General features: G+C 46.4%; 1 protein-coding gene, 1 long non-coding RNA gene and 1 pseudogene across 3 annotated transcripts in view; 1 reads left to right on the top strand and 2 right to left on the bottom strand.

Moving 5' to 3' along the window:
- Nucleotides 1–1,160: 1,160 nt before the first annotated feature.
- Nucleotides 1,161–2,393, bottom strand: LOC311582382 (large ribosomal subunit protein eL6-like; annotated as a pseudogene). The gene has a single exon. The product of its transcript is annotated as a large ribosomal subunit protein eL6-like (transcript).
- A 12,863-nt stretch (nucleotides 2,394–15,256) lies between these two features.
- Nucleotides 15,257–26,981, bottom strand: part of DDAH1 (dimethylarginine dimethylaminohydrolase 1) — a 136,011-nt gene continuing 124,286 nt past the window's right edge. The window contains exons 5-6 of the mRNA XM_084755466.1: nucleotides 20,475–20,618; nucleotides 15,257–18,150 (exon numbers count right to left, since the gene is read on the bottom strand). Coding sequence (XP_084611592.1) covers nucleotides 18,034–18,150; nucleotides 20,475–20,618 — 261 coding nt within the window. The 3' untranslated portion in view covers nucleotides 15,257–18,033. The remainder of the gene's footprint in view (nucleotides 18,151–20,474; nucleotides 20,619–26,981) is intronic.
- LOC311582387 overlaps nucleotides 19,262–26,981 on the top strand; it is a 29,862-nt gene continuing 22,142 nt past the window's right edge. Inside the window, exons 1-2 of the long non-coding RNA XR_014774114.1 lie at nucleotides 19,262–19,755; nucleotides 22,798–23,096. This is a non-coding gene — a long non-coding RNA (uncharacterized lncRNA). The remainder of the gene's footprint in view (nucleotides 19,756–22,797; nucleotides 23,097–26,981) is intronic.

Raw genomic sequence — 26,981 nt, 5'->3', positions numbered from 1 at the left:
GAATGTTTTTGGCCTCCGAGACTTACTGCTTAATAAGCTCACCCTTACTTGTTCTTTCTGAGCTCTGGGCTGGCTGGTTCAACTCAGCTGTTCTGGCTCAAACTCTTTTCCCAGCAGGCTAATTTAATCTGGTTTCTCTCTTGGCCCAGAATTGCTCTGTTTGACCTAAAACTAAACCAGTAATCTACTCTAATCTTCTGGCTTCTTCTCGTTTTCTGGTTTGTTCCATCTTTACCTGAGTTCTCTCTCTCTGCAACCCATCTCTCTATTACTGTCCTGGTAAAACTGCCTCTTCTCTCTGTAAAACTGACTCTTAAGTAGCTTCCTTTTCCTCTCTCTTTTTGTGCGAGTTGGACATATCCTACTCCGTCAAATCTTTTCTGAGTTGTCACCTTTTCTGCCACACAATTAGACATCACATTCCAATGTGGGTGCTTCCTTCTACAAACCAACTTTACCTTCATTTGGGATTAAAGGCATGCACCACCACTCCTGGACCTCAGCTTTTCTTTACCTGACACTTGCTCTATATCAGGCTGGTCTTAAACTCAGATATGTTTGCCTATGTCTTCAGGATTAAAGGCATGTTATTATTCTAGAGGGATTGCATAGACGTAGAAGGTCTTTGGATGTGATCTCTTGCCAGAACAGCCATGTTCTGGATTAACATTCCTCTCTACCTCTTGTCTGGTTAGCCTGACTTTTTCCTACCTTTTACCTGGGCCTTCTCAGGCTGTGAGCTTGGATTCTAATTGCCTTAGATTGTAATGAATTTTGTTGTAATGACCATGGATAGTGTTATGAGATCCTGGTAGCCCTTCAGCCATAAAAATAGATGCCAAGACCTTAATATTTCAAAGCTTAGGCCTCAGCTGGGCAGACTCTCAACTAGTGAGTATGTGCACTGTATGCATGTGCTTGTGGAGGTCACTGGGCCACATGGATTATCAGTCACTCTCCACCTCAGCTTTTAAAAAGATTTTTACCCATATGTATATATGCCAGTAGGTGCATGTGGCTGTGAGTAAAACAGGGCAAAAGCAGCACACATTCCTCTTTTTCTTTTTTCTCATACAAAGCTGTTTAATTAGGTTATTCTCAACTCAGAACACCAGTTTGTAAGGATCCATCCTGCTTGTCCGGGAGAACTGAGATCGCATTTAGCCCTGCATCTGAGGAACAGCTTTGATCTTTGGCAAATCAGCAAGTCCTCAGTTTTCTGAGCAGCCTTGCACTGCTCTGTAATCTCATATTTCTGTATTTTTCGTAGGTGTCAAATATCTCGCTCTCCTGGTGCCTGGGCTCGGCCAGCTGCTTCTTCTTGAAGTAAGCGTTAGTCAGGTGTTTGGGGATTTTAACCTTGCTAACATCAACTTTTGTAGATGCGGCGACGACAAACTTCTGGTGTGTTCTGTGCAGAGGAAGTCTGTTGAGGGCAAGAGGTCCAGTCACAGTAGCAAACTGCTTCTCATCTGCTTCAGGAAAACCACTCTCCTGCCCCTGTGGCGCCCAGTGAGGATCATCAGAATGGTCCCTGGAGTGACGCTGGCACGAAGCTTTCTCATGTGCTGACTGCAGGGCTTTTTGCCATGACTCAGCAGCTTCCAAGGCACGTCTTCAGTAGGATACTACCCGGGCATCTTTAGGAGCGTCACCACCAGGGTATCACCATTCTTTGTCACCATTGACTATTTCTGTGACAGTAGCAAGGTCCTTCTCCTTTTTCTTCTTTTTCAACTTTGGACTTTGAGGCTGAGTATTTCCTTTTGTACATGGCCTTTCTGGAATATACTGCAAATCGGGAGTACCTGTCCATTTCTCTAACTAGGGCAAGGAAGACTTCAGCTGCAATGGGCCTTCCCCTTCTTGGGCCTTTTAACCATAGGTTCACCCTTTTTGGCTGGACCCAGTGGCCAGGGCATCAGGGGTAGCCGCATCACCACCAGCCTTCTTGGCTACAGGTTTATTTTCCTTTGTGTCAGGACTCTTGGCTTCTTCACCCACCATCTTGCCAGATGAGAACGAGGACTCGCAACAAACATTCTTAACTAATGAGCTCTCTCTCTCTCTCCAGCTCAAACCCAAATCTATGGGTGCTGTGGATTTGAACTTAGTTCCTTACGCTTGTGTGGCAAATACTGTACCCATTAAGCAATCCTTCCTCACTAGGTAGCCCAGGCCTGGCCTTGGACTTACAATCCTCTTGCTACAACCTCCCAAGTTTTGAGGTTAAAGATAGATACTATTATGCTCAGATATCCCAAGTTCTGTATCAAGGTTTCCAGACAACAAGGCACCATTAACACCCACTCTGACTTATACTACAACCTTATGGTATAATGGTGATTTCCAATTCATTGAGGAAACCTCTGTAGAGACCAAACCAGTGCTATTTTGTGTTCAGGGCCTGAGAACTTGAACCCCCTGCGCCCCCCTGCCCATGGAGTTTCTAGGGAGAGCCAATGAGCTTAAAGGGCAACATTTCTGTACCCCTCTGACCTATCATGTAACAGCAAGGCTTGGAAATCCCCATCTGCAGTTTTTTCCTTTAAAACCCTTGTTTCCCTAGCACTAGGGGCCACCATCCTCCTTCCTCACGAGGGGGCTGATGGTCCAGGCTCTGAGCTTGACTAATAAACGAGACCCTGTTTGATTTGCATTAGTCTGGTTCCTGGTGGTCTCTCAGGGTTTCACAACTTGGCCATTACACATCAGAAACCAGAAGAAGGAAGAGGGCGGTCAGTTTAGCTAGACCATGGACGCTGACTCCTGGTGTCCCATATGTGATGACTGTGTATGGTTGCATTGCACATAATCATCTTTGTTTTTATTCATCCCTCCTGTTTCCCATTCTTGGTAAGATGTCAACCTTAGTGGAACTGGAAAGGGACATAAGAGCATGGTTTGTTCTATTGTGCAACATTTCTGCAAAGAGTCTTGAAATTAAAAAAAAAAAAGAATTTAAAAGGAAGCCTGACATTCTTTTACTGAGTATGTTGAGTCTTGCAGTTCTGAAGAGAATCATAAATGCAGTGTGTCTAGCTAGGACGGAAGCAGCATTTTAGCAAAGGACCCTCTCTCACAGCATTTCAGTTGGTTTTCTTCTTTGTTGGCTTTCAGGATGTGCGGCACTACACAGCATAGATGCTCTGATCACACCCCGTCTCATGCCCATCATCGTTGCCGGGCACACTGGCTTTCTGATAAACAGCGGTAACCACAGCCCTTCCAGATGGAATTCCCTCAAGGTTCCGATGACCATGCCACTCTTCTACCTGGTCTCACCCAAGCCCCAGGTGTAGGCTGGTTCCCCTGCCCACCCTCTTCGCTCTCACCCTCCACAGCCCACTCCCCACTTCCAACTGTGTCGATGTCAGAGAACCGTTCTTGCAATGACAGTAGACGGTACGACATGTATTCGAGTCCAACCAGACAAGCCTCGTGATTTAACGTCTGTATTGACTCTACAGCCACCAGCATGTGTGGCATTCTCAGCGGCATGGGCTCTGAACAGGTGGCTGTCCCATCTGCCATTTCGACAGATCAGAGGGAAGGATTGAAAAGGGCAAGGTTGGCTTGCAGACAAGGGTACTTCAGGCAAGGAGAAATCTGTTTTCATTTTTCTTGTTGGATGATAATACTGCTAGTCCTTGCTCCCAACCTCCAGTCCCCCTCAGCAGGGAGGCTGTATTTCCCCACTAGCTCATTCTCTGAAGACGGGAGGGCTAGGAAAGGGCTGGGGGCTGTGATTCAGAAGGCGGTGTGGGATGCTGTGTCAGCTCACGGCGTGGTGCTGTGCTTTGATTGTGAACTGTCCTCCATAGGCTTGTGTGGTTGGACTCAGCTGATGAAGATGCCTGAGGATGTAGTGAAAGCCCTGAGAAGCAGGGCCTGCCTGGAGGAAGTGGGTCACGGAGGACAGTGGGCCTGGTGTTTATAGTCTGGCCCAGCTCTGGCTTGTGGCTTGACTGCTCTCTCTCTCTCTCTCTCTCTCTCTCTCTCTCTCTCTCTCTCTCTGTGTGTGTGTGTGTGTGTCTGTCTGTCTCTCTGTCTCTCTCTTTCTTTCTCTGATTCTCTCTGTCTCTGTCTCTCTCTGTCTCTGTCACTCTCTCACTGTCTCTGTCTCTCCCTCTCTCCCTTTCTCTCTCCTTCTATAGCCACAGGCCATGGTTATAAACACAAACTAGAGTTTCTGTTCATGAGAAGCCGTGGTCCCATCTCTTCCATCTGCTTCCTCTTCCTCCTCCAGTTCTTCATCTTCAGCCTCTTGTGTGTTGTACCTGTTTCTTGAGCACCACCAGTTCAGGCACTCTGTGAGGACTGCCCCCCCCCCCCCGCTTCCTCCCCCCAATTTAATTCCCATCCCAACCCCAGGAGGCCAGCACTAGCACTATATATCTACCTTACAAGTCTTTGCCAGCGCGTGCCTTGGTTTCTCAAGTTGTAAGACTCTTCTCAGATGATTCTAATTGTGATAAGCTGACAATTAGAACTGTTACCAAGATCACAAGTGGCTTTGGTGGCATCACTGCTTTGCCTCGGGAAAGCCCTATGCCTTGGCACATCCCGGCATCTTCCTGTCTTTCCCTGGTTCTATTGGGGTCAAGTTTGTGGGTCTCACAGCAAAGCAGAATGAAAGAATGGCAAAGTCAGCTTCACCGCATGGCAGACTTCTTGCAGGTTACTCCCCGTGTTGGGTTGGCCCTCCCAGAGGATGGCAGCACCAGGCTTTCCCCCATCTCTCCACACCAAGAAAACAAGCACGCCACCACCACCACCAGAGGGCGCCACGACTCCACTTTTTTCCCCCTGTCTTTTGCAAACATGGTTATTCAGATTTCTTTTGTTTTTAGGAGAAATCAAGGGTCACTTATGGGGGTGGGGGCGGGGCGGGAAGGTGAGACAGGAAAAAGCAGAGATGAGAAGTGTAGCAAACAATCTGAAAGTGCCTTGCTGTGCCATCATTTGAGATATTCAACTCTATTAGAGCACTTGTTTTCAATGCTGGACAGAGGACAATGCTGAAGGTAAGGGCTGTGCTGCCAAACAGAATTGGCGGGCGGATGGGGGCTGGTGACAGCCTCAGATCCAAGCCCATTAGCTCTGTGACTACCATCTGAGGCCCATGGGAGTTTCAGGTGGGTGGCCACACCCACTCAGCATTTACTTGCCGAGGGCCTACACCCTGGTCCTCATTCTTGTTCAGCAAGCGTTTATCCACTGAGCACATGTGTCTCCATAGCACATTTACAGTTTTTTGCTTTCTTTTGATCAAGAAGGCACCGGCTGTTGCTTATGGTGGGCTGTGGTCCAAAGCTGAACTCAGCTGGATTTGAGGAGGGTTGGAGAGTAGGATGGACAAGACATGCCATACCAGAAAAGTGCCACTAGAGAGCGCAACGTGGCGCCTGTCTCTTTGGCCTAGGCAGACACTGAAAGGCTGTTGCATTCCGGAACTCGCCTGACCTAGTTGCTCTGTCACAGTTCTGTCAATTTTACCACTCTGAGCCAATTTCGCTCTCATGTCCGTTTGCCGTTTCAGATCACTCACTGTTCACCCCAGTGGGAGGGGCCCAGCAGTCACCCACCTGTGAGGCTACATCTGAGACCCTGACAGGGAAGGAACCAGTTCCAAGTAGCTGGGCTCCCATGTTGTCTCAGGAACTTGGCATCTGCGGTAATTACATGCACTTGAGTTTTAGAAAATGAAAAGGGAGTGCTGGTTACTTTCTTCCTTCCTCCCTCCCTCCCCCTCCCTCTCTCCCTTTACTTTTTTTTTTCTTTCTTTCTTTCTCTCTCACACTGAGCCTAGAACTAGAGTGGTTGCCAGCAAGCCCCGGTGACCTTCCTCTGCCGGATCTCAGAGCTTTACGGTTTCGGGTGTGAGTGTGGCTCTGCACAGCGCTTCATGCGAGTCTTTGGGATTCCGCCTCAGGTCCTCCTGCCCGTGCGGCAGGCAGCGTTACTCACTGAGCCATTTCTTCAATACTCTGGTCCTCGTACCTGTGCGGCAGGCAGCATTACCCATCCAACTGTCTTCTCAGTCCCCTGGCTGACTTTTTGACTCCAACCAACATCTAGTGAATGCAAAGTAGTATCTCGGGGTAATTTGATTTAAAAAAAAAAAAAAGATTTGTTTATTTTACGTGTGTGAATGCCTTGCTGACGTGTGTCTGTGCACCACGTGTGTACCTGGTGCCAGAGGAGGTCAGAAGAAAGCACTGGATTCCCGGGAACTGGAGTTAAGGATGGTTTTGAGCCACCAAATAGATGCTGGGAATTGAACCTGCGTCCTCTGCAAAAACAAGTGCTCTCAGCTGCTAAGCCATCTCTCCAGCCCTCTCTGTGATGTCAGTTGGCACATCCTTAGTAACTATTGATGCCAAACATTTGTTCATATGGCTATTGGCTATTTATTTGCATATATTCTTTGGAGAATTATTTCTTCAATCTTTTGCCTATTTTCAAACTGTCTTTTTTATGATCAAGTCACAAGAATTCTTTATGCATTCTAGATACAGTTTGTAAATACTTTCATTTAGTAAATTGTCTCTTTACTTTTTTATCTGTCTCCTTCAAAGTACAAACACTTTCAGGTTTTTTTTTTCAATGTTTTTTTTTTCAAGACAGGGTTTCTCTGTGTAGCCTTGGTTGTGTTGGAACTCACTCTATAGAGCAATCTGGCCTCAAACTCAGAGATTTGCTTGCCTCTGACTCCCAAGTACTGATTAAAGGCATGTTCCTCCACTACCCCACTCTCAGTTTCAATAAGTCAAACTTGTTTTTGTTGTTGTTGTTGTTGTTGCTTGTGGTTTTGGTGTCATAAGAATTTAATGACAAATGCAAAGTCATGAAGATTTACTGATAGGCTTTCTTCTAAGAGACATGATTTTTTTTTTTTGGATACATGCTCTCATGTAAGCTATACTGGCCTTGAACTTACTATGACATTCACCATAAGCTTGGACTTCCGATTCCTCTGCTGCGACCCCCCAAATGCTAGGATTATAGGAAGGTACCACCATGCCCAGTTAGTGCAGCCTTGTGACTCTATGCCAGCTCTTCGTGCATGCTAGGAAAGCACTGTGAACTAACTGGCCCCTAGCTCCCTCTTCTAAGAGTTTTATGTTTTACAGTCCTTACATTAGAGTTCATGTTAAGTTCTGTCTGTGACATGAAGGGGAGAAGCAAGTTTCACTCTTCCTCTTATGGGTACCATTTTATCTTTCCCCTATTTCACAGCCTTGGTATCCTTGTTGAAAATAAGCTAATTGCGGGCACATGGCTTTGTTTCTAGGCTTTCCAGTCAATCGCTCATCTGTAGCCTATCCTTACGCAGTCCTACACTGTCTCTTTACTTCTGAAGTTTTAAAACTGGGATGCGGGAGTCCTCCATCTGCCCCCCTCTCCAGTTTTCAGTAATGTTTTGGCTGTTCAGGCTACCTAGTGCTTCTATAGAAATCACTAAAACTTGGTGTCCAGGGTTGGAGAGATGGCTCAGCTGTTAAGAGCACTGGGCTCTTCCAGAGGACCCAGGTTCGTTTCCCAGCATTCACATGACAGCTCAACCTTCTTTAACCCCAGGAGAGGTCTTTCTGTACTGGACGTAAACATGGCTTTGTTTGATACCAAGTGTGGGGTGTGAAACAGACTTGTGTGAGGGTGTTCAGTGTTTGTCCACTGGAATTAGACTTGTGAGAGGACACGTGGTGTTTGTCGGCTAGAAGAGGAACTGCCTCTTGCAGGAGCATGGTCTTTGCCAGCTGATAAACATCCTAATACAGACTCTGAGAGGAGATACATGAGTCCAAAACCAGAGGCTTGGTGTTTTGCCCTTTGCATTGATTTACATTGTTTGAATGTTCATTGCCCAACTTCTAGATGCTCCTAGAGAGAAACACTCCAGAGTACACTTCAAGGTTCCAGGTTCCGGCTGCTGCTCTGGGTTTCAGCTGCCACAGCCGCAGTCACTTTTGATGACTTCCTGCTTTGCTGTTTAACAGCCTGCTAGAATCCTGGTGATGAAGCGTGGAATCCGCCGAAGGACCTGAGTCCCCACGGCCTACTCCTCCTGCCACATTAGCCTCTTCTTTCTCCTCTCTCAGGTAGGTGAGTTGCAAGGGAGGATGAAGCATTAAAGGACCCCAATAAAGTAGGTTTGGAAAAGATCAAAGCCTACATCTTTCCATTTGCTAGTTCTTTGATTTCTTTTGGAAATGTCACGTTATCCTCAGAGAACATGCTTTATATTGCTTTTATTAGTTTGTTCATATTTCTGAATCTGTTCTATGGGGAACCGTTCTCTTATGAGTGTGCTTGTTCATCCTACATGCAGAGAAATACCATCTAAATATTGATCTTGCGTCTCAAAATGCCGAGTTCAATTATTAGTTTTGATATTTTTCACACGTCCCTGAGGATTTTGTGGATAGACCTCATGACCTGCAAAGAGAGATGCTTTAGTGTTGCTTACTCCATGGCTGATGAACTCAGCTGATCTGTAAAAAAAAAAAAAAAAGAACAAAAAACAAAAACAAAAAAAAAAACCCAAAAAACAAAAAACCAACTTTAGCTCTTTCCTCTTATAGTTCTTCGGCTGGACAAGATGTCTGAGGCATCACTCTGGCCAGGGGTGGGGCGGGGAGTGGGCGTGGGGCAGGAAGTTTTCTCCGGAGACTTGTGCTTTGTTGCTGAGCATTGAGCTCTATCAGCAGACAGTTTAGCTTGCCAGCAGGGCAAGGCTGTTCAGGGATGCCTCTGTGCTCTTAGTGGTGCTGTCCTTTCAGAGAACAACCTCCACCCTTCTGGAAGGGGTTGGGTGAAGGAAGGAGATCCGTTTCCCCCTCCAGTCTCCTCACCACACCTGCCTCTCAGCAGCAGATGGGCTGGGACTAAGATGAGCATCACCCATGTCTCGCCTTTCTTCTGGAAGACAGACTTCACCTGGGGAGCTGTGTGAGCCTCAGAGAGCCCTGCTCTTTATTCTGTCAGGTGGCAGCGGGCTTCTGTCTCATGGAACTGCGAGTGAGAAGGAAGGACGTGGTGGTCGCTCAAATGCCACAGCTGCTCACTGACCTCACCAGTTTAGCCTTCCTTCCTTCCTTCCTTCTCTTCCTCCTTTCCTCTCTTTAATTTATCCATCTTCTCCTTTCCTTTCCTGTCTTCCTCTCCCCTTCCTTTTTTCATTAAAGGTAAAACCCAGGGCTGTGTACATGCTGTACTGTAGAACTGAAGAAACATTTGGTTGGTCTCTCCAATTAACCACTATCAGAAACACTAACTGCTGGTTTCTTTGGAAGTAATTTTTCACCATTTCCTCCTCAAAAGTAGAATCTTACACTGCAGGCAGGGTGCAGAAGCCTTGGTGTTATCATTTCTAGGTTAAGACAGTGTGTATCTGTTTGGGAGTCTGAGGTGACAGAGGGGAATGGAAAGCCACCAAGGGCAGTAAAGGAGCAACACCCTACCCTGCTGTTCTTCCTGCCCATACCCAGTGTTACTGGCTGGGGCCGTCTCTCTGCCTCCACTCTTACACGCGGTTCTTCTGTTTGTTCATAAACACCCCAGTGAAAGGAACCTCACTGATTTTAAACTACTATCCCCATGAACAGTACAACCACATAAAACCCAAACAGCGAGTCCCCGCCTACACAGGCTGGGTGGCTAAACAGAAGGTCAAACAGAAAAGGTGGGTGCTTCAGAGTTTTAAACAACTTCCTGTGACCAGAAGGTCCTGGGAGCAGCTGCACAGTGGCAACTTGAGGTTTGGAACCAAGTGCCCACAAGGCGCTTCTAAGTTTAGAATGAACACAGGGCTCATTGAAGAGGGCCCGGGACAGGCAGGTCAGGGTCGCGATGATCTTTCTCTCTGAGGCCACCCATACTCATGCTCTGCGGCCGATTTGCATCCAGTCATTTTTCTGATACTGAGTGGAGGAGGAACCCGGCCACAAAACAGGCCTGCAGCTCAGAAATGTGCCAAGAATTAGGATTCCAGTGCCAGCTTTGTGAGACAGTGTTGGAGATGCGCCACCCCATCCCCAAGCCTCCTGACAGGCTGTTGCTCTCCATCATGGCTCTGTGCAGATGCCCTCTAACCTCTCCAGCTTCCTCTTGGGCATCTCTGCCAGCTCGTTGCTGTGGGAGGCTGACCCTGTCAATCATCACCTGGATGTTGGTAGCACGGCACGGCCAATGGCGTGAGCAGCATATCAGGGTGAGATGACAGAGGGGCTGGTATGTGTCTTTTCTGCTTGGGAGCCTGCTCTGGCTTTAAGACCTACCTTCTGGTCTTACTTTTGGTAGTACAATGCCCTGCCCTTGCCCTGCTGAGCTGAGGACTGCTGCTGACAGCTGGGGTTAGGGTGTCATTTGGCCTTCGAGTAGATCTTTAGCATTTAGACCTCGGAACAGGATGCTCACCATACTCTCCCCCAAGTGACAGTGAGTTCTGTTTCCTACTGGACCCCTTTTAAGAATTCACCCTTATTTATTATTAACTTTCAAATCAATTTATCTAAGAGGCAGGTTCTTACTCTGTAGCTCAGGATGGCCTGGAACTCCTAAAGTACTACGGTTACAAGTGGGAGAGAGGGCTCTTGGCCCTGGTGGCCATCTTGCCCGGGGAACAATGTTGCTTCTGTCGTCCCATTATTTTTAAGCTGAAGTAAAGCACAAGAGAGAGGGACTGGTGTTTCTGCCCTACCGTTAGCCCTAGGAAATCTCATATACACTCCTCCGGGCCCCCAGGAAACAACACAGATGACTTTGTTCACATCCTGCCCTGGAATTTTGAGTCTCTGCTGGGTGCATGAATCAGTGTTTGTTCCACAACCTTCTTCCAGAAGCAATAAAGCTAACATTTCTACAGAGCTGGGCTCTCGCTTGGAACAGACCTTGTTTGCTGTCTGAACCTTTCTGGGATCACTGTGGAAGAAGCAGTTATTGTGCCTTGCTGGGATTGAGGGTGTTTCAACTCGTAGCATCTGCTGTTTTGGTTGTGTTTTGGGGGAGCTTAACCTTCAAATGTCAGCCAATGAGCTTCTTTGTCCATGCACAGGCACATAAAATTACTTTTAAAGGGAGAAACAGTTGGTGGACAAATTGATGGTGTGGGTCAAGGGGTACAAAGTTCAGATACATATACTCAATGAGTTCTAGAGGCTTAATATATAGTCATCTCTATAGGATCACAGCTGACATCAGACATAGGATCACAGCTAAAAAAAAAATACTGCATTGCACACTTAAAATCTTGAAAAACGAAATGTTTTAAACATTTTACACAATGCCAACTGTATTATGCCATTACTTTATAATTTATAGGTACATCAAAATATCAAATGACAAAACTTAGATATAGGCCATTTAAATGGCCTTTGTCTTTTACCCCAAATTAAAAAAAAATTAGGGTACAGAAAAGCACACTGCCTTCTGATGGCCATATTAACAGAGCGAAGCTCTTTGTCTGCACCCAAAATCAAGCCACTGACGCATCTGCATATAAACAGAGAGGGCTTCCCAGCACCTAGCAGCACGCGATGGCTTACAAGCATCACGGTGCAAGTCAACCCAGGCAGCGTTCTACCGAGTGTCTGCCTGGCACAGTCCTGAGTCGTCTGCTTATTTATAGTGACAGTAGCAGACTTGGCAGCTCAACAGCCTCTAACAGCCGATAGACCCAGACACCACATGCTAAAAGTAACCCAGCTTCCACTGCATCGGAAATACGTGCTTGTGGCGGGAAGAGGATAGGGACATTCCAGCTTTTCTAATGGAATAGGTGGATGGGACAGTCACCTCAGATGCTGTGAAACCTGGGAAACTCACCATGGAAGCTGTCACACCAGCTCAGAGGCATCGATGATGAAAACCTCCAGTTATTTCTGGAGCGGTTGATTGATGTTTCAAATAGAAACTGGCATTTTGATGGGAGCTAATGAGGATAATGATGATGCTAATGCTATTTACATTATACCTTCCTTCCCAAGATCCCAGCAGTGCCTTTATCTCATCTGGGTTGAAAATGTCCCTTCGGAAGGCAGATGTTAGTAATCGTTTTAAATTTTTTTTTTTCTTCAGAAGAGCGGATAGAAGAAGAGCTGCTTGCTGGGCTTTCAGGTGCCACTCTGAGGGTAAGAAGAAATGTTTAAATGAACTGAACTTGGGGAAATAAAACAAAGAGAAACACTAGTCTTTTTCAGCTTCCAGTTGTCACTTACAATGCTGCCAGGCCAGCTATCACGGCGTGACTCAAATCAAACGTCCTTGGAGAACCCTAACAGAGGACAAGTGCTGTCCAAGTACTTGGCCTCAGCATGCAGTGCCCTTGACATTCCAACAGGCACTGCCTCACCATCCTTTTATACTTATTGATTTTAGCCAAATAGATCTACTTCCTTGACCCCATTGTCTGTTCTGTGTAACCTCCCTCCCCCCCCCATTTTTTTTTTTTTTTTACCTTTTTAAAGCTGATTTACATATAGTGTGTATACGCGTTTTGCTTGTATGCATGTCTGTGAGCCGTGTGTATCTCTGTGCACGATGTATATACAGTGCCCGCAGAGGCCAGAAGAGGGCACTGGATCCCTGAGATTGGGGTTACAGGATATTGTGAGCCACCATATGGGTTTTGGGAATTGAACCTGGGTCCTGTGGAAGAGCAGTCAGTGCTCTTAACTGCTGTGCCATTTCTCCAGTCTCCGAGCACCCTTTCATGATGCCATCGCTCTTGTGGCTTTAGTGCCTGTCTTCCCTGTCTTTTGTTGCATGGCATCTTCAGGAAGGCAGGAGCCGTGACTCTCCTTTCCCAAAGAGCACATCTGCTTCTAGACTGTACAGCCTATGCGCCTACTGTGCTTCTGCTCAACGTGCCCGTCCTGCCTGGACCCCTGCTACTCCCACATCATCCAGCTGAAACCAGAGGAGAATCTGGCCCTCTCCAGACTCTTCTGGGTCTCCTCCACCCGGGAAGCCCAACCGAGAGGAGAGCAAGCAGTAAGCGTAGCAGTAGCTCATCCATCCAGGCCAGGACCTCACTTGCCTTAGGCTACACACACTCCTTTCTTACAAAGCACTGAGCAACCTGAGACCTTCCTTGTACAGAACTGTGAACCATGTGTAAACCTCATTGTAGCAAGCAATAGGTTAGGCGTCCTGAGCACTCTTTAGGTGATTCCTCTTTTGTAATCAAACACGTCCTGAAATGAAGAGAAATGGGTCCATCCAGACTGGACTGGTTTTGGGTGTATATTCAGTAAGGAAGACAATAAGGAGTGAATTTTTTTCCGGGGGCGGGGGGGAACCTCCATGTATCATCTCATATCTATATTTGATTAGCAGTGCATATGATTAAAATCAGATGCATCATGGGAAAAGACATGCATAGTGAACAAATCCTTATGGAACCTACACCTGTCAGTCAATACTTGAAGTCATCATGTCTTGCTCCTTAGCAACCAAGTCCTCTTCCTCTTGGACCCATAAAAGAAAGTCCCAGACAGGAACCTGGTGCTCCGCCACTCCAACTCAGATATCCCACTGTTTTCTGGCCTGTACTTTGTTTTGCTTTTGGGAGAAAAAAAAAAACCTCTTTGCTACTTTGCTGTGGACAGACACAGCATCACTCCTCTGAACAAGACGTGGAAACACCCAGTCCAGACACCACCAAACCCTTGTAAGGTTCTATGTTGCCTGTTGTTCAGTCCAAATCTGTGCACTTGAGGTCTTACTTCCCTGCGTCTCCCAAGCAGGGAGCTCTCAGAAGACAGGGGCTGTGGCTCAGGGCCTGGCAAGGCTGGGGGCTTAAAACTACTGTAGGCTTGTATTCTTCAGTAGCATTCCCAGTTGTAGCTTATCATGAGAAGGATTAGTTCACCTGAGGAGAAGCTTCAGGCAAGATGAGTGAGGGAGCCCTTGCTATGCAGGCTTCCCATAGAGAGGGCCCCTCTTTCCCTGGGTGAGGAGCCACAGATAGAGACAGAAACAGAGAGAGCCACAGACAGAGAGGGAAGGTTTCATTTTCTTTCTTGCTTTTTATTTTTTATTTTTTTATTTTTAGGTTTCATTTTCTGTTGGGTCAAGAGTGCAGAGTGTCACTTGGCATGCAGTTCTTAGCTCTACTGGCAATTTCAGTGTCAACCTAAATAGTAGAGAATTCATTAACTACATCATCTGAAAGGGTATGAGTAGATCAACGCCTCCCCAAGGAGCGTCAGGATGCTCTGTGCATCTGGTGGACAGTGTCGTGTGACATCCCCTTACAACAGGTCTATGAGGCTGTGTGGAAGCTTCTAGGTGGCAAGTTTTGACAGTCTAAGGAGCCCTAATAGCAATGGGGACAAAACAGATGTATGTGATATCACAGTGTGACTTGGACAGGGCCATGCTAACTGTATTGCGGAATATTGGGACTGTTATAGCTGATGATATATATCTGTCTTTACTGAGCTGGAGAGATGCCTTGAAATATTGCTGAGCAAAAAAAAAAGTAGACTCTAGAACATTATAAGGATGTTAAATTATTAAAAATTTACATTAACATCTATTCATAAATATGTGGTAACAGAAATGTTAGCAGTAGTATCTATGGGTGATGAAATTTTGGGTAATTCTTCTTTAATTAAAAAATTAAATACATTTTATTTATTATTAGCATTGTGTGTGTATGAGATACATCAATGGCTGTGTGCGTGCCACCTTGCAAATGTGAACATTACAGGACAACTTATGGGGCCCTAGAGGTTGAGTTCTGCGTGTCAAGCTTCTGCGGTAAGGGCTTTTAGCCGCTGAGCTATTTTGCTACCCCCATCTTTACCTTTTAAGTAGTATTTTTTGTATTGATTGGATTTTATTTTTACAGCAAATTGTTGTTGTTTTTAATAAAACACAGCTCTTTCGGCTTACGAGAAGTTACTGGAATATAAGAACCTCATAAAAAATAACCTTCAAATTTCCTTTAAAATGCTTACTGTAGAACAAATGAAAACCAAAACTCATTCCAAAGCAGTTTGGTCCCTGTGTGTTCACTTACACAGAGACAGGTCTCAGGAAGCCATTTTCCTGTCAGTACAGCGTGTACTTTGACCCTAGTCACTCGTCTAGCCTTTCCTGTTTCTCTCCCTTCCTCATGCTACTCCCCTTAATTTCTCATCATGACCAAAGAAAGAGAAATAATTCAGCTTAGCCCAAAACAAAATGCGGGAATGTGCCAGCTGTGTAACATGGTTAAAGGAAAGAAGAGACGGACACCACCAGGCACAGCACAATGCACTTTATTCTGTCTCGACCCATGGACAATAGGAGTGGGTGGCAGGAAACTAGTGTCGGTGCAGAGCTCCTCTGGACTAAGGGGTTGTGGGAGGTGTGACTGGCTTTGGCACACAGACTGGATAACCATACATTGCCTGGAAGATGACAGGCAAGGAGATAAAAAAAAAGCACGAAGATAACACCCCATGTGAATCATGTCTGAATTCTGTAGCATGTTAAAGAGTGAATGGTTACAGGGACCAACATGCAACCTCACATAAGCCACACCGTGAAACTACAGACTATCTGACTTTCCCTTCTTAGAGAGCAGAGATGACGGCCTTAGTAGTAGCACATAAGAGCAAGTAACACACTGTGGAGAGGTCAGCCACCGATCCCTATGGCAACCCACCAGCTAAAGACAGCGCTAAATGACGTCGTCCTCCCAGATAACCTTTTCACTAAACCAAGTCATATTGACCCAATGATTCTAACTCAACTGAGACTTAAACATCAATTCCTCATGTCTTTATAATGTCAGAAGGCATTGCTGTTAGTGTTCCTGTCTTCGTAAGACACAAGAGGGGAACTTAGGTAGTGACATCTTTCCTTCTCAAAAGAGTTTCCACATCATCGTACCGCACGGGGCGTCCAAAGAGCAGAGGAAGATGGGGAAGGGGCCAAGACTCTCATCCTTTTCTCAAGACAAATGAGGAAGGAAGGAAGCAAAGGAAAGGGGAACTGGAAACCGCTGCTGGTAGAAGAAACTGTCGAAATGAAAAGCCTATTCATGTGTAACTGACTAAACATAACGAGGGCAGTTATTAATCAGGGTGATAGAAGGCGTTGCTAGTGACAACACGTGCTGGCTAGCCCACACCAGCTCAGTGGGTGGTTATTTCCCCTGTGGCTGATTTTGAGATGCTCACCTCTCACAGGAAGAATTTCCACTTTTTGCCAGTGTAGGGCCAGACTTAACCCTAAAAGGCAACCATATTTGCTGAGAACATTTTTTTTTTCTTTCTTACTTTGGGCATATTGGCTCACATTCATTTGCCCTGGGGGGAGGGAACATATTATCCACGCATGATGAGATGTTTAGAGATACGATAGTGATCAAGATATGGTCCATTCACAGGGTGCACATAGTTAGATATCCACATGTGATGTGAGTCTAAAGTTAGACAGTGAGGAAGAGATGGGGCTGACTTCTTCAGAGAGGTGTCGATTAGAGAGGAATAATAGTAAAGGATATCTTGGTTTTCCAGGGCCTTTCTCACTTCTTTCTGCTGAGGGGGAATGCAGCGAAGGCAATTCTCTCTTGCTCACCAAGATAAGAAACACTGATCACCTAGAGAGGCGAGGAGGAGACACAGCCCTGCAGTGAGCTTTCTTTTGTCTCCCCAACCTGAAATAGCGAAGGACAAACTGCAGGCTACACAGCAAAGGCAGGAGGGACCAGAAGTTTAGTGACATGCCTGGTTGGTTTGATGACGTGCTGGTTCGGTTCCTTGTAAAGACACATGCCCCTCGCCTGAGCCTCCAGCTTTGAGAGAAGGAATGCTCTCTCCTTTCCTGCGGCATTGTTCTTTGTAAGAGACCTGTGCTAGCTGAATGTTGGTGTAATTTGAAGGCTAAAAAGGAAATGAGAGTTTCAGTTGAATTCCACAGCAAACATTCACGGATATTTCACAGGAGACTCATACATTGTTTGGGGTTGACTTTAGGAACCGTTTCCTGATTGCGCTCCTAGACCTTGGGTGGGGGCAGATCCCTCTGGCTCTCACCAGACCATCAACAAGCATTTCAGATAATGCTCTGCCTCTTTTGAAGGAAATGACTTTTCAAGGTCACGATGATTCTAATGGGTAAATACAAGGTGAGTCAGAAAGAAGCGAAAGGGCCCCGGGGTGGGAGGTCGAGTGGAAAAGAAATTCCTCCGTGTTCCCATAGGACCAGCCATGAGGCAAAATCATGCCATCTCTCTAAGATATACACATGGGGTGTTTCGAGGCTTCGTAACCCATCTCCTGGGGCCAAATACCTTCCTAGATGTGCTAATGGCAGACACCTGTCTCACCAGTCACTCTGATTTTGGCCAGTTCTGCTGAGGACCCACAGTTCTCCTCTAGGGGAGGGAAAGGAAAGCATGGAGGGAGGGAGGGAGGGCTGGTGATGGTAGGAGATGTGGCCATGAGACAGAGGAGAAGGAGATGCACAGAGTGGGTCTTCAGGAAGGTATCTAGAATGCAAGACCTTGGATAAAGCCAAGGTCGAGGTGGCTATGAAAGCAGATAGGTTTGTTTAGAGTTGAGAAGAACAGGGGTTGGGAAAAACCCATGGGCCAGGGAATTTCACAGGAATCAAATGTGATTCATGACACAGAGAGAAAAAAGTCCCTTGCTTCTCTGGCTGAACAAGAAGACAGTCTTTACAATACCCTGCAACTATTTCATTTCATTTCCACGCTAATAACACAAACACTGAAATGAGTGTTCCCACACTATTAATCACATTTCAACGATTCATTAGTTTTGTATTTTCTAGGTTGCTTAATTCAATTAGCAAATCCACAGGTTAGGTACCACCGTGAGGAAAAGGAGGGTGTGGAAAACGAAGCAATTAAAATTGGAATTAATTTTGCTTTTTTTGTTTTGTTTTTGTAAACAAGAGTTAGTAGCACAGTGGCACAGTAGATTGTCAAGGAAAACAAGGGGTGTGGGTACAGAGTCAGTCGCCAGCCTGGCCTAGGCCACTTGCTGGCCACAGGGGAGGGACTCGGCCTCAGGAGTCCATCTTCTTGTTAATAAAAATGGAGGAGCAGGTGAGCAGACCGTCCACTTTTTCCATTTCCGAATTGCTCACAGGGATCAGCAGATGGTCCTTCAGTTTCTCATAAACCTGCGAGATTGTGGGAATCAAGAGGGAGGTGTTGTTAACTTAGCAGTATGGCCTAATAATGTTTATTATCAGGCTTATAGTCATTATTACAACAGTATTTTCTTACCTGCCATCAATCAATCAAGACACAGACACCTGTTATATTTTAAAATAGCCTTAGTTAACCTGGGGCAGGGCAGATATCAATCTTCTAAACTATTTCCCATAGTGGGGCAGGTATGGGATACCTACCCTAATCCCACGTCATCGTGTTCTAATAATTTCTATTAAGCTACCTCCCATCCATAATCCCAGATACTTGCTAATGTTCTTCATCTGGGCCAAGTCCTCCATCCACACAGGCCATGTGCTTCTCCTCACCTAACCAATGATGGCGCAACCTTCTTCTCCTCTCTTCTTTTCTGGCCGCCTTCCCAAGATTCTCTCTGTCTCCCCATGCCCCGGGAACCTTAGCCACGCCTATCTCATTTACCCTGCCCAGGTGTTGTGGCCTTTTATTAATTAGCATCAAAATATATCAGACCAACAGGGAAGAGGAGATGAGGGTTACACTGTGGCCCATGTCAACACTCTTAGGGACAGAGAACTAATTCAGCTTTTCCATCACTTAAGTCCAAGGTGCACATGTCCACAGACCTTCACTAAGCTGATCACACATGGTTGACCTCCTGTTCTGTGCTTTAACTTCAAAGTGAAGGACGTGTCACCAATGTGACTGCTGCCAGAGCTGCCTTCGCTCTGACATTGTCATTCCTAAATTAAGTGGTAATCAAAACCCCACGGGTGTGTGTTCAGTTTGAACACCCCTCCCTCCCTTCACTTTAATGCACTTTTAACTACACTCTTAGGTTGCTCTCCTTACCAACTCTACTAGAAAAATGTGACAGAATGTAAGTTAAGTGCGTGCTGCCAGTCACACTGTGTTTAAATTATAGGTGTGAATTTTATGGCATCTTTCAACCGTAATGGAAAGTATGTGTCAAAACATCAAATTAACAGTCCACAGATTTTTTTCCCCCTTCTGATCAAAAACACACTTTAAAAAACAAAAGTACTTGAAAATGCTGCTCAAAAGCAACCTGCTTTGATTCTTTCAGAAACACTGTGTTCCTTAAAATTCAGCACACGGGGTTGCAGTGTAGGAGCTGGCTGGGTTCCAAATCCAGTCCCATCAACTTCCTACTGCCATTGCAGTTAAGTGACGTTCCTTCCAAGCCTGTTGACGACACTACTACTCTAGGGCTGTTATAGGGACTAAAGATATGCTTCGGGCATGCTCAGCCCGGTGCCTGACCCAGAAAGACCCCTGGTGAACAAGGGCGTTACTGATGTTATTCTGCTGTTGATGGACACAGGGCTGAACTGAGAGGCAGCTAATGACATTCGGTTGCTAGGTGATCGATGAGGCGGGAGAGGCATGAAGTCCTCAAAGTGGGCTCTGTGGACTTGGGTCTTGTTCATATTGCGGACTCTAGGCTGGGGGCCCAGAGACCTGCAGCGTGAGCAACCCTGGCGTGTAAGAGTGTAAGAGCCATTGTTCATCTACGAGCCACTGTAGCCCTTGTCGGAGATCGGGAGTCCTCTATTTTCCTCAGGTCTATTATGGTAAGAGAATAAAATAACCGCTGCATTCTCCCAGCATTCTTTTCATGTGCTAACAGGGTGACCCCCCTGCCCCCCCCACCCCAATCAGAGCATAAACCTAGTCTCCGTAAAAAGCAAAGCGAGGGTTGGAGAAATGATTTGATTGGCAAAGCGATGGCCTGGCATGCCTGAGGACCTGAGCTCTTTGCAAGAACCCACGTAGAAGAAGCCGGGTGTGCTGACTGATACTTGTAACCCTAGCACTGAGGCAGTGGAGACCTGCGGTCTGATCCCTGGGCTTGCTGGATCTTGTGTAGGCCTGGTTGACCTCATACTCACTGTACAGCTGAGGTCGGGCTGCAGGTTCTAATCCCCTGCCTCTCCCTCTCAAGTGAGAGGATTTCCAGGTGTATGCCACCACACCCTGCTTGTGCACAGCGCTGAGGGTTACAGCCAGGGCTTTGTGCTTGCTAAGCTAGCACTCTCCAGTCAAGCTACCGCCACAGGCCTCGGAGCTCTTATCTGAAGCACTCTAACTAGCAGGCAGCACCTCCTCAATCACTGTGTGTGCGTAGCTGACTGACAGCGTGTGTGAGAAAAACTTAATAAATGGCCCCTTTACTCTCGACGGTCCTTTCTGCTGCCTCGGTGTTTTGATACGTACAGCAAAATGGAGTCCTCTTTTGTCACCGTGGGAAGGTCCCCAGAGTGGCTAGCTGCAGGACAGATGGGGTTTTTACCTTTGCACTTTCTGGGTACTCTTCTGGGGTTCGGTGCAGCAAGACATGGCCTTTGCTGGGGATATTTAGATAGATACAGTTGGCAGCCATGTCGTCGGGTACAGTGAGCTTGTCATAACGATGGTCGCTCATCTGCTGCATGATCTATAAGAACAAACAAAGCAGGCTGAGTGGGGCCTCCCAAACACGCAGAGAATGGCAGCAGGGTGGGACAGACCTGTGAGGGGCCACCTTAGACTGCGCAGCTTAGGCTCCGGGATGTCACTGCTAGCTACTTGGAACCAGACGAAGAGAGCCTGATTGAGCGGTGATCTTGTAAGTGCCCTCGGTCTCTTAGAGCTTGCATTTTATCTCTGTTTTTAACGGTTAAAATTTCTCTGATTTTGGCACGTTCCTAAGACACAGCAGCGGTACATGAAACAATCAGGGTCGCCACTCCCCGATCACTTACTCTTGCCCAGTCAACTCCTAATGACCTCCTTTCTCCTTCTGACTCCTGCCCTTTCTACTTTTCGTGTCTTTCTCTGATCCATTTTGAGATTTAAACCAATTCTATACTACTAAAACATCTCTTACTTCACTTTACTCTTTCCCAGCGGTCAACAGTTGAGACAGCACCACAGGGGACTAGAGAGAGACCCAGTGACTGGACACCTCAAAGACATCCTCAAAACACAGTCTGTAATGGCCACTGCTACCCACTCAAGACTAGACACAAATAAACAAACCCCAGAAAATCCACTATGCTCATTGGCTTGGCGAGGCAGGTTTTGGCCTAATCCGCTGAGGCTGGGCCCTTCCACCTTCAAAGAGCCCTGGAAGAGCCAGTGAGTGGTGGCTGCAGCTGAGCTCTCAGTAAGCGCAGGATTCACGCATTCTCTACTCACAGGGAAGAGAAAACACAAGGTACACTGCTCGCTCTGTGGTCTCACTGGGGTCTCCTCTCCACTCGGTGGGCACATCTCCCACCTGTCCCTCTGACTCATGCGTGCCCAGGGGTGACTACAGGGCACAAAGGCAGTTCGTTATGGGTGCCCACTCCTTGTTTACCATCAGGGAACACACTGCAGTCTCAGCAAGCACCAACAGGAGAGTAGGCTTCCTTCCTGCTCAGCCCCTCCCCCACAGCAGCTTCCCTGAGGGAGCAGGTCCTCTCCTTCTCTAGCCCTTACTTGAGCTTTCTTCACTTGGTGGCATTTATTTGAATTCTAATCTCTGCTTTTCCTCACTCTGCTCTTTATCCCTTTCCCCGAGCTCTGTGCATGATAGCTTCTGAGGGACCATTCCAGAAATTACTGACACAAGGGCCAACAGCCAAGCTAGAATAGTTTGAAGATAGTTTCATTTTTTCTTTCATTACTGGGACAAAAAGAATTACAATTTTCCTAATGGGGGAATAATTTAATGCTGAGGATCTATGAAGCAATTTACTGATAAATTCTACTGAGAATTACTTTTAAAATAAATGCCTTAACAAAGCACCAGAGCTACCTCGGGAGAACCCTTCCAATTCATTTATCAAGACCTCCTTGGTTATCATTCTGTGGCAAATTATAAACCATGCTGTAAGAAATGACTTTTGATAACGAGCGGGTTCCACATGGAGCTGTGAACAGCGCTGTTCAACTCAAAACCCGAAAGCTCCATATATCAGGGGTAGCCTGTCTGTCTTTCTTTCTAGAGGACTGTGAAATGGTAACTGCAGATAATAAACAAGCAACCGTTCTTTTTCATGGAAAAGACGAAGGTGTTTATTCTAGACATGAAGAACTTCGGCCATGCTGGCTGAGGACCAGCTTTCCCCTTCCCTGTCCGAGTGTTCATTTTTCACTGAATGGTGAGACGGTTTGTCATTTACTTACAGCTGTGTGCAGGAGACGCAGGCATATACATACATAATGGAGTGAATCTGCTGTTTAGGGGGTAGAAAAAGGTGCAGGATCACATATTTTCATGCTGCGTGCGTGTGTGCATGTGCATGTGTGTGTGTGTATTTGTGTGACTGTGTGTGTATATGTGAGTATGTGTGTTTGTGTGTGTGTCTGAGTGTGTGGGTTTGTGTTTGTGTGTGTGTGTATGTGCAAGTGTGTATGTGAGTGTGTGTGTTTGTGTGTGTGTTTGTGGGTGTATGTGTGAGTGTGTGTGTTTGTGTGTGAGTGTGCGTAGGTGTATGTGTGAGTGTGTGTGTTTGTGTGTGAGTGTGCGTAGGTGTGTATGCGTGTACTACAGAATGAACTTACACTGTCCCACCCTGGAAGGGCCTGGGCTCCCAGGGACCATGCCAAGGCGAGGCTAACCAACAGGCTTTCTCTCCCCTGCTCAGATTTACAAGAGTCTTGTGAGAAGATGAGCATCATCTTAGGCATCCCGAGAATGCAACTGCTGTGCAGATTTGTGTTCCGGAGTTGCTCCTCTTAAGAATGATGGAGGAAGTGGCCTTCTTCCCGAGTTCTTGGCAAAGTGTTCGTGAAACAGTACGGACAAAACTTCCTGCTTGTCACAGCACCTCACACCAGATCGGAAGCAGAAAGCACCTGTGCGTCACCAGATTCCTCCTGGAGCCGACTCCTCTGCATCCCAAGAGGAAACATCCACCTACGTGCTGTGCTATCAGTCTGTGGGGTAAGATTTGCAAAGGCAGCTGCATTCCAAATGCTGTTTCTGACTTTTGTCAGTGGAATTATTATTCTGCTTTGAGTAACTTAATTATAATGGTGACAACTGGGATCGGAAGCTACTGATGTCTGGTCCAGTTCAACAGGCTTCATGGAGTGCCCTGTGGGGCTAGGCACAGTGGCCATGTAAGGTGGCAAATGGGGAGATGCAAGGGTACGCTAAGTGCTGCCTCTAGGAGGTGGCAATCTTTTATTTGAGTGATGCCAACCATGGGAAGGGCAGAGTCTACCTGCCCTGGAGAGGAAGGGGCTTTGGGCATCCTTGTGTCTCTCTCATAGCTGCTGGCTTGGAGGGACTGGCCCTGCTCCGCAGAGTGGAGTTGCCACAAGATGCTGGGAACCAGTGGGAGCATGCTGGCTTTCAGCCTGACAGAATATGCACAGCCAGTCACATTAGCCAGGCATTTCCGGCAGTTTCCCACATTTCTGGGAATTTTCTCATTGAAAGGATTGGAAGGCAGCCCCATTCTTCAGCTTCTTACTCATGCCTTCTTTGTATTACAGCAATTACATTAAAAAAAAAAACCTGGCCTGTGTGGTTGGACTGAACAATTTAAGGCTTAATTGGTCAAATACTGGGCAAAGAGATAAAGAAGGTATTTAAAAATATTTAGGAAATTTTCCAAACATATTTTTGGCTTGGTCATAATTGATCTTCCCATGATATGTATGTATATATACATCTCAACACATTAAAATGAAATCAATATTAAAAGCGATTAATTATAGAGTCCACTGAGAGATACAGTGTACAATGCAAGTCACTTCTCATTGCTATCTGAAATAATTCCTTATTGATTTCTCTCATGCATCAGGAGTTTATTGAAAGCCTGGCAACGTAGAGCAGGCTCCAAGTCCTGCCAGTCCCTTTAGGGCCTCGCCAATGTAACGTTGGATAATATTACAGAATCACTATCATGGTTTCACATGTTATGGGCTCTCACAGGTGCACTCAGAATGAACGCATCCTGAGAGCCACGTCTTTAACTAATTAAGTAAGTAACTGTACTGAAGGTTAGACCCAGGGTGAGCATTCTGTCACTAAGTTACATATCTAGGCCAAAGCTGTGCTATATTTTTGTTCTGTTTGAGACAGGGTCTCACGTTGTAGTTCTGTGTGTTCTGTATATAGCTTACTATGTTGACCAGGCTAGCCTCAAACTCAGTTACTTGTCTGCATCTGCCACACATGTGCTGGGATAGCCTCAAACTCTCAGTTACCTGCCCGCATCTGCCACATGTGTGCTGGGATAGCCTCAAACTCTCAGTTACCTGCCTGCATCTGCCACACGTGTGCTAGGATAGCCTCAAACTCTCAGTTACCTGCCTGCATCTGCCACACGTGTGCTAGGATAGCCTCAAACTCTCAGTTACCTGCCTGCATCTGCCACACGTGTGCTAGGATAGCCTCAAACTCTCAGTTACCTGCCTGCATCTGCCACACGTGTGCTAGGATAGCCTCAAACTCTCAGTTACCGGCCTGAATCTGCCACACGTGTGCCGGCATTAAAGGTGAGCACCACTATGCCTGGCTCAGGTGTGCATTATTTAATTTAATTAAAAAACTTTTTTTTGAGTCAGGTTTTCTCAGTGTAACAGCCCTGGCTGTCCTGGGGACTTGCTCTGTAGGACAGGCTGGCCTCAAACTCAGAGATCCATGTCCCCCTGCCTTCTGAGAGCTGGGATTAAAGGTGTGCATCACCACCTGGCTTCAGATGTGTACTTTAAAAAAACAATCCATTTATTCTTTGAGGCTTTCATATTACGTGTACAACACAGTTTGGCTATATCCACCCCATACCCCTCTTCTTCCTTATTCCAGACACATTCCCCTTCTCAATTTTACTTCTTCCTCCCCTTCCTCTTCTTTTTAAAAAATATAACCCGCCAAACCCAGAATATTACACATATGAGCACAAGTGCGGGGCTATTCAGAGGATTATGGGTAATCTACCGATGTCCACACTCCGGAAGGGATATGGGGCTCCATCAGCTGATCAGCCATCAGCTGCCACAGCGCCTCTGCTGGGGGGGGGCGGCTTCAAGGGTTCTTCCTCACCCACACTGGAATGCTGACCGGCTTGATCTACTGGCAACCACAGCCGTTCAAGTGTCCTGTCCTGTGCAGAGGACAACATTCCACAGCACTTCCCAGTCCTCCTTACATCCTTCACTGTCCCCTGAGGCTTGGTGGGGGCGGTGATACCAATATCTCATTTAAAGCTGAGCCCTTACTGTCATTAACAGCCATGCCTTTCTGCCTTAGCTGCTCTGCTCACTCTCTGCGGAAACAAAGCCTCTCTGACCAATGCTGAAAGAAGCAACTCCTTTCTGCCCTAATGGGCTCCCACAAGGTGACTTACAGAAACAAAGGGTTTAGTTTTGGCTCACAGCTTAGGGGATGAGTCAACCAAGGCACAGAAGGCAAGGTACAGGGTTGTGGGACAGCCCTGCTCATTGGAAGCAGGCGGGCAGCAGAGGGAGGTGAGTGCTGGTGCCACCCGGACCCTTTCTCCTTTGTGTGTGTGTGCATGCACACACACACACACACACACACACACACACACTTACACACAGAGTCTGAAACCTGATTCCACTGGCTGGTGCCACCTACATTCAGGCTGGGTCTTCCCTGCTCTCTCTGGAAATCATAGATTCACCCAGAAGTATGCCTCCATGGTGATTCCAAAGCCTACTAGGCTGACAAGATTAACTATCTCAGTAATCTAAATCCCACCATCAGAAACTTAACCCCTTGGGTTCTGGAGGCAGCTCATCTTTATAGATCTCTATTGGTCAGAAAGAATGGAAGACATCATTCCAACTTGTACCTCTTGGTGCATTTATACTCTTCCCCTTCTCAACCCGTTTCTCACAGCAACCCTGGGTGTGGGTGACGTCATCTCTATCTTTATGTGAAAGGAAACCAAGAGCTGAGAAATTCGGTAATATGCCCAAGATCACACATTCATTTAGACAGGAAATCTAGGTGTCAAGGCTGGATGTATCTGTCTTCAAATGCCGACCTTCTTCCTGACCCACCAAACTACCATCTTGTCACCCGAAAGCCTACATTTGTAGTTCATTCCCTGGCAGCCTGTGGTGGGGTTAGAGCTCCCTACAGAATTTTCTTGGCATTTGTGTATTTTCAGAAGTTTGTGTGCAAATGTATTTGGTATAGCCTGGTGTTTGAAGCCATCTGAGTTCTTGATTGGCCTTACAGGGTTTGGTTTGTTTGAAACTTTCTTTCTTTCTTGATTTCTTTTTTCCTTCCTTCCTTCCTTCCTTTCTTTCTTCCTTCCTTTCTTTCTAAAAGAAAGAGCAAATCCTTTGGAAGGGAAGAGGGAGCAAGTGAAGGGCATTCTGACCTCTAGAGCAGTGAGGAGCAGGTGCCAAGGTGAAAAATGGCGAATAGCCAAACCCTATTTGCAATGGTGTCTTGGATCAGTTTGGCCACTGTGACCCACTCTGGCAGTTCAGCCTGCCTGGCAGTGGAAGGCTTGTCTGAAGAACTGGGAAGAGTTTGTGCACACAGAAATGCATTAAAAAAAATTTTTTTTTCTGGATCAGGGGAAAGAAAGTCATCAATAGGATTCTCACTTATATAACTTGATGTCACTATTCCTGACCAAAGTACTTGCTTAGCCCTTGTATCTTCAGAAGTACTGTACTGATAAATTACTGGAAACGCTGGACTAATATACTGGATCCAGGCTTGCTATAGGATGAGCAGCATACAGTTTGTAGGCAAGATTAAAACCTCCAATGCTCCTCACTGGAAATTTAGTTCTTTAATTAAATAGCTCCTTTTATTGAACTTGCAGAGCTTATG

The sequence above is a fragment of the Acomys minous genome (assembly GCF_964271855.1).
Source record: "Acomys minous genome assembly, chromosome: 14".
Lineage (NCBI taxonomy): Eukaryota > Metazoa > Chordata > Mammalia > Rodentia > Muridae > Acomys > Acomys minous.
This window is presented reverse-complemented; position numbering and strand designations above follow the sequence as displayed.